Here is a 14284-nt window from a genome sequence, read left to right as displayed (position 1 = left end):
ATCTCTCAGGTCTTCAGGGACTGGTCAGCTTTCTGTCCCCAGAGTCAGAACTAAACATGGTAAAGCAGCATTCAGTTATTATGCTCCAAATATCCGGAACAAACTCCCAGAAAACTGCAGGTCCGCTGCAACTCTGACTACTTTTAAATCCAGACTAAAGACTTTTATTTTTGCCGCTGCTTTTAATTGAACTATTCACATCTTAAACTGCACTGTAACTTTTATCCATGTATTTTTTCTTTTAATGTTTATTTTATTATCTTTTCTTTTTAATGACTGATTTTAAATGCCATTTTCTTAATGTCTTTCGTTTTTTGTAAAGCACTTTGAATTGCCTTGTGTTGAAAAGTGCTATATAAATAAACTTGCCTTGCCTCAAACAACACAGAATGGTTACCCAGCTTCAGCATCAACAAATTATTCTTCTACTTTTATTATTTACCCACTGGTGTTAATTGTCAAGCTGTGCTGGTTTTATTACCTTCAGAGCAAGCTGTTTCCAGTCTTTGTGGTGTGCTAAGCTAACCAGCTGTTTTTATACAAATATACAAGAAACATTCAACTCTATTCAAAAAAGTATTTGACAAAAAGCCAAACTTCAATCTCAATTATTATTTTTTTTCTTTAACCTCAATCATAAAATGTCCTTAACTTTCAGTTTGAATGTCTGCAGCAGAACAACAGACTGACGGTCACAACATAAACAGATTACGTGTTGACTCGACCTTGAATAATCCCCGCAGTGAACTTCACAGCTCAGGGTCGGTTCAATTCCTCCAATCACAACATTACCACGTTCTCAAAGAGCGAGGAACATGAAAGGCACGCAGCTGGTCGTTTCACACCAACAGACACTGTGCGGTCTGACGTTGTGCTGAAACCACTACAGGGACTTTATTTCAGTTTAATTTAGTTTGTACATTTGTGCTTTAAGAATACCATTTACAGGCCCCTTATTAGAGCCAAATTACATGATGTTTGTGCTTACATTGTGGGTATCAGCTTGCAATCTGAAGGGTAAACAGAAGATGGGTGTCTCATTTTGAAAAATACAGCACTGAAGTAGAGGAATGTCTTTCTGTGTGTGAGGACAAATATAAAAGAAGACTATTGCTGAGATGGTCCCACTTAACATGCACATGAATAAAGCATGTTAAAGTTTTGTCTGTAGGTTGATTTGATTGAAGGGTTTAGAGAAAACAGGACTCCATGCAGGGCAGGAGTTCAGGAGGAGCAGGGTGACCACTGAAACACGTACTTCTTGTCATGTTGTCACAGACGGTGGGGGGTGTGGTCCTCTGACAGTTAGAGGAGATCACATACACGTTGAGCCCTCTGGAAGACACCCCAGCTGCTTCTCAATAATACACCGCAGGTACGTATACCTGCAAGGAAAAGCAGAGACATTAAGAGAGAGAATAATTAAATAAGGGTGATGTGTGACACAATTATTAGCAAAAGGTTCTTAGACTCAAAAAACAACAACACGTGTTCAAATTAATATATTATTCAGATCAGCCACAACCCAATGGACATCCAAAGCCTTCAATATGAACCAGTTTAATCTTAATTGATGCTTTATGTCAGGGTACTGTAGGCTAGGGAAGGCTAAGCCTTCCCAAATATTTTTGTCGCATCCTGGTAAAATAAAAATATAATGCATAATGTTGTGTCTTTGACATTAGCGCTGCTATGCAGCCACCTGTGCCCTGTACTACGAAGCCAGTTCAACATACCCTGGATATGTTTGAGTTATCTTAACTAACCCTAACAAACGCGATCTCGCTAAACGGTCCTACGACGCTGGTTATCAACTCGGTAAATCAAGCCAGGGTTTCTCTCTCCAGCTGAGAGCGTGTTCACGTGAAAGGGGCGGGGTTAGCTACATTTGACCAATCACAAACAGGGACAAGTGTACTGACAGCGCAACATCATACTTCATTAATGAAAAGTAAACTAATATTAGACAAATATGAACTTTAAATATCCATGACTTAAACATATAATCCAGGATACAAGCCACAGAGTTGCACCTGCAAGGAGAATACAGAACAACTGGTTAAAAAATAACTACCGAGTGTTTGAAAGCGTAACAGGTTTATGATACTGCCCCATCTAAAACACGAGTGGATCTGACTTTATTACATTTGAGTTGAGTGTTTCGTCAACCTAATGTGTTGCTTAAAATAATACTTCTGCATACAGTATGTGACAATGTAAGTGTTGCACGGCCAGATACGGCTCGAGAAGCTGACTCAGATAAGGAAATATATGATATATGATGATATTATATGATCGATGATCTGATTGATGATGTGATATGAATGATAAGTGCGACACGTCGGCGTCTTCTCTGCATACGGCAGTTTAAATTTTATTTCCTTTTTCCTGTAATATGACTTGATAGATTTAAACTCCGCACACTGAGCTTTGATTGGTCAGCAGGCGGTGCTTTCACTGAGTTGATCTATTTTCTATTGACGGCGGAGGCGGGCAGCGTCAGGTAAAGAAAGTTATTTAGCCTTCCCAAACCTGAGCCTCACGCGCCGCCTATGCTTTATGTCAATGCCATTTGTTGATACTTAGAAATAGTTATAGTATTTGACAAAAAAGTCAAGCAAGCAAATTACAACATGATTGTATTATTTCTCAAAAGATGCAGTTTTTTTGTTGTTGTTGCCGTTTTTAGATGCTCTTTTCATTTTGTTCTTGTGTTTAGGTATTTTAATGCCGGTGAATTTGAACTTTGTAACATTAATTATGGTATAGCTTTTGTACTGCAATCTTTCTTCATTAGCCGTTAACAGATTTAATGCTGTTGTGCTTTTGTTCAACACACCAATAGAGTTGTAGGTATTTCTAAGAGATCTGTGTTTACTGTTACAGAGAAGCCGTGAAAATGTGTGACAACAAAGAAAAAGTGTTCACACATTTGCAAGAGAAGTCTTCTGGATCCCAGTTTCCTAAAGCGTGTCTCAGTGATCGAGAGAAACTGTAGATTACATTTTTAGTTCGCTCATAACATCCGATACACGTGTTGTAATTTGGATTAAGAGGAAAAAACCTAAATTATATTTTCTTGTACCTTCTCCTGAGTTTCTGCACTTCTCTGTCCTCCTCCTCTTTCAGTTTAGTGATGAAACTCTGCAGGACCGGCATTTCAAATTTGATATACTGCGCCACCTGGTGGATGGGAGCAGAAAGATAATGACAAAGCACAAAAACAGGAAGACTAATGTGAGGTAACAGGAACACAGAGGAAAGGAGGAAGACATGTTCATATCTCTGTTACAATGAATGCTGGGATTTACATCATATGTGACTTCTTCTCCGAGGTCCGCCTCCATGAGGAACACCTTGCAGACCTGCTCACAGGGACCCTGCATCACTCTGAGCACCAGAGGGTGGTCCGTGCGCTTCAGCTTCGCACGCTCTGAAACACCAACACACAGAGAAATCAGTCAACAGAACAACAACAACTACTCATAACAAATACCATTGAAGTATTTTCCTCATTAACAATTCTTTCCCTTGACAAACAAGAAATAAACAGAATGATGGACACTCACCTCCACTTGTATGGACCAGGTAGAGCGCAAAATCATCGGGGCTGTTTTCAATTTTGAACTTGTTGAGGAGCACTCGCAGCACCTGAGGCGTCCTCATGCAGCTGTTGATCCGGACATTAGTCACTGAGCCGAAAGAAGGAGTGAACACCGATGTCTGCAAAGAAAACAACACATGTTGAGCTTTCTTTATAACTTCATGTGTGTATATTTGTGAACAGATTTTGCCAAACCCAGCCTCAGCTTAAACTTCCTGAAACATCTGTCCAGTGTTTACTACATGTCCCAGACTCTATAGAGATCCGCTCGATCACCTTATGGTTGTAGAAGTGTCCGTTGATGGAGAAGCGATGGCGTCTGATCTTCCTCTGGTCGCTGGGCGAGCGCCGCTGACCCCGTCTCAAGACGCCGGCGTCGCTCTTCGTCCTGAGGAGCTGAGCCGAGCTCTCACTGTCCTCTGTCCAATCAACAGTCAGTATTACAGTCAATCAGTGCTAATTCATGGGAAATTGACTGTATTTATAGAGCACTTCAAGATTTCTACACTGTAACTTATGAGCATATGACATTAAAACCTTTGAATCACTTTATCCAGTCTTTACGACCCCTCAAAGCGCCTTACTTACTACAAGTCATCATTCACCCCTTCACACAGAGCAACGTGCCACTTCGGGAGCAACTGAGGGTTAAGTGCCCAAGGATACATCGACATGTTGACCACATGGCTAGGAACGAACCCACAACCTCCCGATTGAAAGGCGACCACACTCCCTCGCAGTTCAATTACAGTTCAATTACAGTTAAATTAAGCAGTGGTGGGCAAAGTACTTATGTATTTCACATAAGTACAAGTAAACATACTGTTATAAATAAATACATAAAAAAGTCTTCATTGAAATATTTGCTTAAAGGAACTAAAGTACGGACATCAGAATTGACTTAAAGTACTCATTCAACTTAATTCATTCTGCTTGTATTTGAATTTATGTTAGAATTAATAATCTAAATCTGCACAGAGACTAGTTACTAATAATGTGCATGAAATGTATAACATTTAAAAGTACAATATTCAATTTAGAAATAAACTAGCATAAAATGGAAAAACTAAAGGAAAGTACCTCACTATTGCACTTAGGTACAGTACTTGAGTAAATGTACTTCTATGTCTACCACTGGAATAAGGACATTATTACACTGACTTTTCCTGTTTGGAAGACACTTGTTCTTGCTAAAATATGTATGATAAATGGACAATACCTTCACTGGAGGGAAATGTAACATTTTGTATCACCATTGTCTTACGCCAGTGGTTTCTGTCAGGCCCCCCCTTTGGAGAAAAAAAAAAGTCGGGCCCCCCCCAACACAAATAGTCAGGCTCAGTGGCGGCGCCGGAGATTTATTTTGGGGTGCTGTGGGGTAGCTTGACGTTTCATAGAGGGTGCTCAAACATTTAGGGTTTCCCATTAATGTACCGGGCGCTACCGTGGAATTTTCTACTGCAACAATCCCCACGCATATACACAGTGTACCCGCGACTGTTACAATGAAGGCTCGATAATCAGCTCACGGCCACATATAGGTGTAAGCAGGGGTAAAGTGCTATTTTTATAGGTGGTGTGTGGACCTCACATAGGGGGGTCCGGGGGCAAGCTCCCCTGGGAAGATTTTTAAATATTGAAGTTAAAAGCATCAATCTGGTGCACTTGCAAAAATGAAGAGATCTATGGATACCTCTCTCAACACCCATATTAAACAGAACTGGAAACAGATTTACTATTTCTTTATGGATATTTTACAAATCACTCCCCTTTTAAACTTTATTCATTTTTTACTGTCATAAATATGCAGTTCGTTATGTCAACAAACACACAGAAACATTGAGAGCGGACTCTATGGCTGAAAAGCTCCTTCATAATGATGTGACTGGCTTCTGGAAGGAGGTGAGAGCTCTGAACAGGGCCAGTACATCGTTACCATGTACCATAGAGGGAGTATCTGGAGCCGATAACATAACTGAGTTGTGGAGGCAACATTACTCTACTATACTTAATTGTGTTAAAAGTGACCCCTACAAAGTTGGTAATGTTGTGAAAAGTGACACAGTGGGAATCACAGTTAAAGAGGTTTATCGAGCAATTGCACAGCTAGCTGATAACAAAGCATGCGGCTCTGACCGAATCACTGCAGAGCACCTTAAACTGGCAAGCCCGAAGGTTGCAGTTCTTCTTGCCACTTTGAGAACCACTGTCTTACGCAAACCTTGTACTCCCATGAAATGATACAGTATACTCCTTTAAGTGTTGAGAACCTCTGATCCAACTAGACAGACTGAAAATAGGCTTTAATTCCTTCCACATGCAAAGATGCCATTTTAGATGCAAGAGGTTTCCACCCCACAGCAACGTTTAAATAAAGCAGCTGAGGGTTAATCAGAGATTTGGTCCAGTGTCTTTGTTAAGGTTCAGTTCATTTATTCTGATGGCGTAATGCAGTCTTTTTTTGTCGTGACTTTCAAGCCAAATAAAACAAATGAAAATGATTTATTAATACAGTTTGCCTGGGATTCATTTTGTTCACGGTATCCCATAGACATGAGATTGATATACCATATGTTTACATATTTATAATGTTATATAAATAGAAATGATATAAAATGAAGCCCCTCACCTTCTGCCTCCTCTTCCTCCATCTCCCCGCCGTTCTCTGGTTGGCTGTCGGGGGCTGTCACCTCCACTGTGGGGGGGCTCTGCTGCGTCATCTCTTGACTGTCAGTGCCGTTGGGGGAACTTCAACAAGGAGAAGGGAGAGACAATAACGTCAACACCAATTCCACAGTCTTTCACAAACACACACACTACCTAAACACAGTTAAGGTACATCCCTGTCGTTTAGTTTCATCTTGTGACAGCTGTTCCTCTTTGTTGATACAGTATTTTGTGACGGTATTTCCTTAGATATTAAAAGTAATATTTATTTATTTTTGAATTTATGTTCAAGCATATTAAGTATGGGTTTGTTGGCCTCTATGAAACTTTTTGTTTAAGCGCTTGTATGTATGTTTCTTCTTGAACCTGATGGTGGGACCTTTTAGTTGCCAGTAATCAATGCCCCTAATAAACAGCAACTTAACAGCTTTGATTTAACTGTGATTTAGTTACTTTAAGGTTAACGTCCCTTCATATGAAGGGTTGATGTTATTTTAAATGTCAGCTGCATGCCCGTGAGCTCAACAAGAATAGCTTCTTCAGATGAATGGGATTACAGAGCAGTAATGGGGCTTGAAGTCTAATGACACAACTTGATCTGTGGAAGCTCAGGGTAAAATCCAAAACTGAGCCAGAGACGTGGGTTAAAAGGTTCACCTTTGTCTCTGTAGCATTGCCAAGAGGATTTAGCAAACTGAGGAAATCAATACATCTTATTGAACCTTATTTTCCATCAGACAAACCAGATACATAATCTATATCTGCCGCCCCACTGACCCCCTGTGTATCACCATTTCCGGTCAGAGAGGTGTAACGGGATCCGTCTGGACCTCTTACCCCTGACTGTCCAGGTTGCAACCCGAGTGCCAGGACGTGGAGGAGGGGGGGGGCCGGATCCGCTCGTGGTCATCCTGCATCTGAAGCCTGATTGGTCGCCGCAGGCCCCAGAAGATATTCAGCAAGCCCTCGACGATCAGCTCCCCCTCTTCCTGCTCAAGAGAGAGGAGCCGTGGTCAATGCAAACACATAAATAAACACACACAATGGACGTTTATTACCCCTTTGGGATGCAGCCTATAATGGGTAGGGTATATTAAATTGCACTGAATGAGAGAGAGCAAGTAAAAAGGGAGACAGGAAGGAGGGAGACAGACGGTGAGGAGAGCCTCTGTTGAAAAGGCAGATGATGAAACCTTCAAATAAGAATGAATGAAAACACACACACACACACACACACACACACACACACACACACACACACACACACACACACACACACACACACACACACACACACACACACACACACACACACACACACACACACACACACACACACACACACACACACACACACACACACACACACACACACACACACACACACACACACACACACACACACACACACACACACACACACACACACACACACACACACCTCTCTGTGTCTGAGCTGCAGATTTTGTCCTTCATAGTAGAGGTTGTACGTCTTCAGATGTGAGAGGACGGTTGCCCTGGAGACAGAGATGTTGAATCACTGAGGAGGAAATACTGTTTAAAGGAGTATGCTGCGTCTTTTAAGCAAACTTACTCTAACTGACAAGTCAAGTATATTTGAATTAAAATGTCAAGCAAACTGTAAATATATAAGTGCTTCACAAAAACAGACATAGATTTACATGCGCATAGACGTTTTTATTTTTTGATCTTCTTGAAAATATTATATTTGTTGGTGTCTCGTAATTCTAAAGTATATGGGCTGGTACTTACTGGTCAAATACGTATTTACTGCATCCTTAAATCAACCAATAAATGTATGCATGTTCGAAAAATTGTCAGAAGTGTAAAGTAAAGTATGCACAAGTTAGCTTTAACATGAAATTATGAACAGGCTGTAAAACCATTATTTCACACAATGGGATTCAACACCATACATTGGATGTTTTAACATAGGTTTACAATGGGGAAAATAAACTGTTATAAGCAGGCGTTTGTATACAAGGGTCAGAAACAACAAGGTATTTAATCCTTACTTCCTGATGAACTTGTTCTCTCCGATCTGAACCCCACACTCTGTATTATCCATCGTCAGCCAGCATGAGAGGAGCTGAGGGACAAAGAAGCAACACAGAGATGAGTTCAAACTTTTTCATCCGTCTGATAGTCTCATGACTCCTCATGACCAGCAGCCAGCAACAGACACAGAGACAAGAAGCCCACAGAGGAGGAGGAGGAGGAGCTCCTTACATTAACAATAACAGCAGATCATATCTAGTTTCCTGTCAACGTATTTCCTTCAGGAGACAGATCAACTCATAGTTAACAGCAGACAATCCAAACACTTGGTGTGTGATGGAGGGAGACAGCTGCTCTCTTCCTCCTCTTTCCTACAATATATATTCTCTTTCCTTTCAGTTCTAAAGGAAAGAGATTCTCTCCTTGTGCACACTTGCAGCTGTTTTAAATGGCACTCAGCCATCGCCCTGTAGAGTTTCCCTTCCCTCTCTGCTTGGTCTTAGTGTGTTTCCGTCTTTGAGGAGGCAGGACCGGAAGGAGAGGAACAGGTGGAGGACAGCTGTGCCACTCTGCCGCCAAATCCTTTCAGCTGCTTTAACGTTTATCCCAGAGCAAACCATCATATGCATTTATCGATCACATGTGTTTCCATGCACACAGTAAGTGCAGTATATCTGTGACATAAAGTAATGGAGGAATGAAAAAAGCTGTTTCATGACTCATCCAAGAGGAGTCATCTCCAACTCCCAAAAAAATGAGTCTAGACTTTTTTCCTGGAACGAATATTGTTTTCTCTCTGTCTTTTAAAGCACTTCAAGCACTTACAATGTACCTGAAGCAACATTTGACTCACTCCCAAAGCCTTTATCATCACATCTAATATTAAGATATTTTATAAAGTGGCTTTACATGAGTGCTTATGTAGATAAAACACTAAATGTGTTGAAAGTATTAGTAACATTGAGTGAGTTTATTCAAATTCAAGATATTCCTAGATAAGGAAATATGAGAGGGAGAATGTGTTGGCAAATAATTGACTAAAAGATGTTGTTTAGACTCACTGAGCAATGAAATGCTTCACATCTGCTTTGTAGCGTCCATGTTGTTTCCACATCACCATGACCTGATTCAGCATTATTTGTGTTCTTTTGGTACAAAGGTACCAATGGTTTCCATTCATGCTGGTATAGGATTCAAATAAATGAGGGGTCTTGAGACATTTGTGTATGCTGTGTAATCCATTGCAGTGAACATCAAGTTCTCATTGGTTTTAATATTATCGTTGTTACAGTTAAAGTGCAGAACACAGTGAGTGCCTCTATAACATATCAAATATCCAGACATGCTGCCAAATAAACGTGGTGTAAATATCAGTAACAAGACTACAGTGATCTTACCGTAGTGAAGACGGTGTGATGTTGTTGATTCACCAGAGAGAGGGAGCTGGAGAGAGAGAGAAATGTTTAGGTAGGTGGTCTCTTTACGTATCCTCAGGTATTAGCAGATTAGTGTTGTCTTCAAACGTCTTTTCTTGTGACAGTGATCAGACGAGGAAGAAGTGGGGGCGTTTAAAGGAAGTGCTCCCCTTCCGTTAAATCGCTTCCTCCTTTGCTCAGTCAGTCACACAGGAAACTGACACTCGCCCTGACATGGCCCAAAACTTCCTCAATTCAAGCAGCTCGGATGATTTATCATGCACAGCCAAACAAATAGTTATCACACACAGGAGTACAGGTAGAAAAATGTATAATACACACACATAAGCATTTTATGTTCTTATCAAGCTCCACATTTGTGGAATGAGCTTCTTGTTTGTGTTCGGGCGGAAGACACCCTATCCGTTTTTAAGAGTGCGCTTAAGACCTTCCTTTTTGATAAAGCTTATAGTTAGGGCTGATTAGATCCAGCCCCTAGTTTTGCTGCTATAGGCTTAGACTGTCGGGGGACATCTTGCTTCTTCCTTCTGTCTGTCTGTACCTGTGTACTCTCATGTTCCGAATAACCCAGCTTCCCCCACATTTATTTTTGATATCTATGTCGGGATCCTGAGTCGTGGCTGATCCTGTTGCTGTGGTCCTGAGTCCTGCATTCTGAGTCCTGGATCCTGAGTCCTGGATCTGAGTTCTGGACTTCGAGTCGTGGCTGAACCTGTCTCTGCGGTCCTTCCTGAGGATTGTTGACATCCTCGTGGATTCATCTTCCTATTATACACACATGCATTTCCAAACATTTGGACTACCTATGTTGCAAATGTATTATCTTTTCAATTTACACACGGCATCTATTGCACGTCTGTCCGTCCTGGGAGAGGGATCCCTCCTCTGTTGCTCTCCTTGAGGTTTCTCCCATTTTTCCCTTTAAACTGTGGGTTTTCTCCGGAAGTTTTTCCTTGTACGATGTGAGGGTCTAAGGACAGAGGGTGTCGTATTGTCATACTGATATTCTGTACAAACTGTAAAGTCCACTGAGACAAATGTAACATTTGTGATATTGGGCTATATAAATAAACATTGATTGATTGATTAATCGATCGATTGATTGACATAACTGCCAATATCCTCATCTAGGTCACACACATGCCTAAACATTGTAAACAAAGATATTTAAAACCTGACATGTGGAGTAATGTAGCAGCTTTCAACACACAGTGCTGATATCAAGAGCCTGTCAATCTCTGAAATAAATGTGTTCAGTTATTGTGGATTCATTAATTATTAAACACCAATCAGCCCAGCCCCCTGCCAAGGCCTATCAATATTTCAGCACCTATATTAGCCCTGTCAAGCGCTCAGAAGCTCCGCCGTTCAGCGACACAAAGGAATCATTAGTCTTTAATACTGCCGCCGTGGTTAAGGGCGCTGTGCTCGTAGCGTCTGAACCAGCGGTCAGACAGAAGGGCGGCCGGCTGTCAAACCAACACAATGTTTTAATTGTGTCACAAGACCAACGTGAACTTAGAGTGAACTATCTGACATCTGATAGCAGCGATCCCTCTCTGATGTTACCTCAGGATATAAAGATCAAATCAGACATTTAACCTTTAAAGCTGATGAGTGTCATTCCCTGTCGTAAATAATGTTAAGTATCTGCTGTTGGTGTTAGGATGCAGAATAAAAGTCATATCATCTATAGCAGACATGTATACCATGTATTCCCTTGAATAGAGAAAAACATTTTAAAATGCATGCAGCTTTCATAAAGCAACAGCAAAAGCAAGTTCTGCCTTGACATTTTTACTTCAAGTTTAGAGTCTTCTGAAGATGTAATTGTTTTGAATACTTGTATGGTTACCTAGATGCATAACAAAAAACAGTTTCAGACCAGTAATAGCTGTTCTCAAGTTATAACCAGAGGACCTGGTCTCTGTGGAGATGATCTGTGTGACATTTAATGGCTGCAGAAAGCCACCGCTATCTCTGCCTTTCGATAGAAACCAACAGCAGCTAAATAAATGCAGCCAGACGCAGACAGCTGAACCAGTCCTGTTTCTTCTCCAAATGTGGATCTCATTGACTTCCTGAATCCCCCTGTGCCTCATTAAAACATCAGCCAATCCTCAGCCTCCATCTCCTCCTCTCTCCGTATCTTTACGTCTCTTGTTGCCTTCATCTGTCCAGTTGTTCCTTACCTCACTCACTTGATTTATCCATTTTTTCCAGATTTGTGAAAGATGACCTCTCCCGTCGTCTGGACTGTTTTTCCCATTCAGTTCTCTGCTCCGTGTCCTTTGTGATTTCCTTGTGAAAGACTAGAAGCCATCCACCATGCTATTAAAACTCATGACCACAACTTCCTGACTTCCCCGCCCCCCCCCCTCCACTCTCTCCCTCTCTCTTTCATTGACACACATGCAGGCTTGTTTTCTGCCCTCTTGCCCTGTTGCCTCTGAACCTCCTCTGTCAAAGTCTCTGGCTGAAATGCACAATGAATGGCTCTAAACCTCCTCCTGTCCGCTTTCAAACCCACCACCTCCCCTGCCTCCAGCCTCCACATTACTATTGCTCTGCCTCACTATTGTCAGCATTGTCATAGCAACACGAAAAACATCTGAGCTCCAGAAACTAGTCCACAGCATCGAGCCAAAAATAGTGTGTGTGTGTGTGTGTGTGTGTCTCCTGCTCCTCGTTAGGAATACTGAGGTTGTCAGAAAGCGCTGCAAGAATCTAAATATGGCTTCCAGATTTTCTCGATAAAGCAGAAAGTATTTGTGCCCCCTTGCTGACTGTAGAGCTGCAACGATTTGGAAGAAGATGTGTTTCTGCAGCTGTTTTGGTGATTGATCAATCATTATTACAGTGTTTTTCAAAGCCATAAATGGATAAATATTCACTGGTTCTAGATTTCTAACACTCAGTCTTTAATTATCTGCAACTAGGGGTCTCTTGATCAAACAATAAAGAAAGACAGTTTTGGGGCATTCTGAAGAAGCATGGGATCATGGGAGTTTGCAACTGCAGTCAGCTTGTCCTGGTTAGGTAAAGTATACAAAGGGTAAAAGTCGACATTACAGGCAATTACAGATGAAATGCTACGTTATTTTGCTTAAAATTAGATATTTGTTGGAAACATTTGGGATATTGGACATTACGGTTGGTAAATACGCAACTTAACAGTATATATTTAACGGTTTTAGACATTTTAATGAGGAATAGTTCAAACTTTTAGTGAAAATGTAATAGTGTTGTATTCTTATATGATGCTAAATCAAATATCTTCAGGTTTTGTACTGTTTGGTCGGACACAAAAGACACTGTAAGATGTCACCATGGACTCTTTTTGCTATCCATTGCAGTCGTTGTTGACTGGATACTTCATTAAAGATTAAGAGAACACTCAGTTACTACCTTTTCAAACACCTACCTAAAACTAATGCAGTCTAGTATCACACTGCTTCAAAGAATCCTAATTATAGTCTTGTTTAATACTTAGGGTTGTTAATTCAACTGAACAGTCATTCTGGAGCTTGTCTGTATGATTGAATGCAGACCTCTCTGAAACAGTCTGAACAAACACTGAGCCTTACAAGCTTCATGGAGGTTTTGTTTATGGAAAGGCTGTTATAGTTTCACAAGCTGTATAAAGCCAGAACATTATTCACTTTCTGTCTATCCAGCCTTATGTGTGCTGAGAGGAGTCTTATTGCTTGTTATGTAACCTGTTTTTACTAACGCACAGCTGTATGCACACTCCCTGCTAGAAACCAAATGTAACAAAAACCGAGTTTTTTTGTCATTTTATGCCCTAATTTTAGACATCAGTGCTACCGAGCATGCCTGTCATTACTGCATGTGATTTCAATTCACCACACAGCTCATACTAGAGATTGTTTACTCCATACATTTATCGAGTGTGATTTTATACAATAAATACATTTATCTAATTTTCATTTAATGTCGTGAAAACATTTTAAAGTCTTCTTCTTGTAAAAACACACCAACGCAGAGACTGCATCACGCTACAACGAGGCTCCAGCGTGATTCCTGTCGACTTTAAGAGCTCATATCTCGGCTTACCTAACTCCGTAAACGCAGGTTCTCCGGTTCTCCTACTCGGTACGGCTGGCCTGTCTTTTAGCGGTGAAATCCTCGGTTAACTCGTTCGCTTTTCCTGTCGTCGGAAACAATCACAGGGGCGCGTGCATCCAGGAGGAGAGCGCGAGAGGTCCATCTGCCGTGGCGGAGCTCGCGCACAGCAGCTTAGTGGGGCCCGGCCACGAGCCAATCAGATCGCGCCCCTGACGCCCCTTTGTTCGCGCAGCGTGCGGAGATCAATGAACATGAAAACAATGGCAGTACCGAGCATGCGCAGTGTAGAGACATTTACATTTGATTTTAAATGTCCCGTGATAAACTCAAGCGACCTATTCAAAATAATAAACAAATGTTCAGTTTTGAGGTAAGTCAACATTTTGTTTCAACATAATTTGATAGTCATCATTTTTGCTTGAGTTTTTTTAAACATCTGACGATATTTTGGTAATTGCTAACATTCCAT

General features: G+C 41.1%; 1 protein-coding gene across 2 annotated transcripts; it reads right to left on the bottom strand.

The window, feature by feature from the left end:
• Positions 1 to 438: 438 nt before the first annotated feature.
• Positions 439 to 14007, bottom strand: rassf2b (Ras association domain family member 2b). 2 transcript variants are annotated; one of them, XM_034238612.1, is made up of 11 exons: positions 13804 to 14007; positions 9688 to 9733; positions 8308 to 8381; positions 7713 to 7788; positions 7109 to 7260; positions 6234 to 6352; positions 3881 to 4023; positions 3570 to 3723; positions 3312 to 3433; positions 3086 to 3183; positions 439 to 1385 (listed from the first exon to the last, which is right to left on the bottom strand). In XM_034238612.1, exons 3-11 carry the CDS (start codon positions 8358 to 8360, stop codon positions 1316 to 1318), a joined length of 987 nt encoding a protein of 328 aa, XP_034094503.1. In that variant the 5' UTR covers positions 8361 to 8381; positions 9688 to 9733; positions 13804 to 14007; the 3' UTR covers positions 439 to 1315. The 2 variants fall into 2 exon arrangements, with proteins under 2 accessions (XP_034094503.1, XP_034094512.1); XM_034238621.1 differs by lacking the exon at positions 13804 to 14007 and adding an exon at positions 11919 to 12061.
• Between the last annotated feature and the right edge of the window lie 277 nt (positions 14008 to 14284).

This window comes from Gymnodraco acuticeps, unplaced genomic scaffold (genome assembly GCF_902827175.1).
Source record: "Gymnodraco acuticeps unplaced genomic scaffold, fGymAcu1.1, whole genome shotgun sequence".
Classification (NCBI taxonomy): domain Eukaryota; kingdom Metazoa; phylum Chordata; class Actinopteri; order Perciformes; family Bathydraconidae; genus Gymnodraco; species Gymnodraco acuticeps.
The sequence above is the reverse complement of the archived record's forward strand: the minus strand, read 5'-3'. Positions and strand labels throughout refer to the sequence as shown.

What these genes read in the sequence shown, in the direction of transcription:
- rassf2b (XM_034238612.1), bottom strand. Translation starts at nt 8,360, where the DNA reads ATGGATAATACAGAGTGTGGGGTTCAGATCGGAGAGAACAAGTTCATC. An exon ending in GACACTTCTACAACCATAAG is followed by an intron (nt 3,724 to 3,880) that starts GTGATCGAGCGG and finishes TTTTCTTTGCAG; the next exon opens with ACATCGGTGTTCACTCCTTC. An exon ending in GTGCAGAAACTCAGGAGAAG is followed by an intron (nt 1,386 to 3,085) that starts GTACAAGAAAAT and finishes TTTTCCTTGCAG; the next exon opens with GTATACGTACCTGCGGTGTA.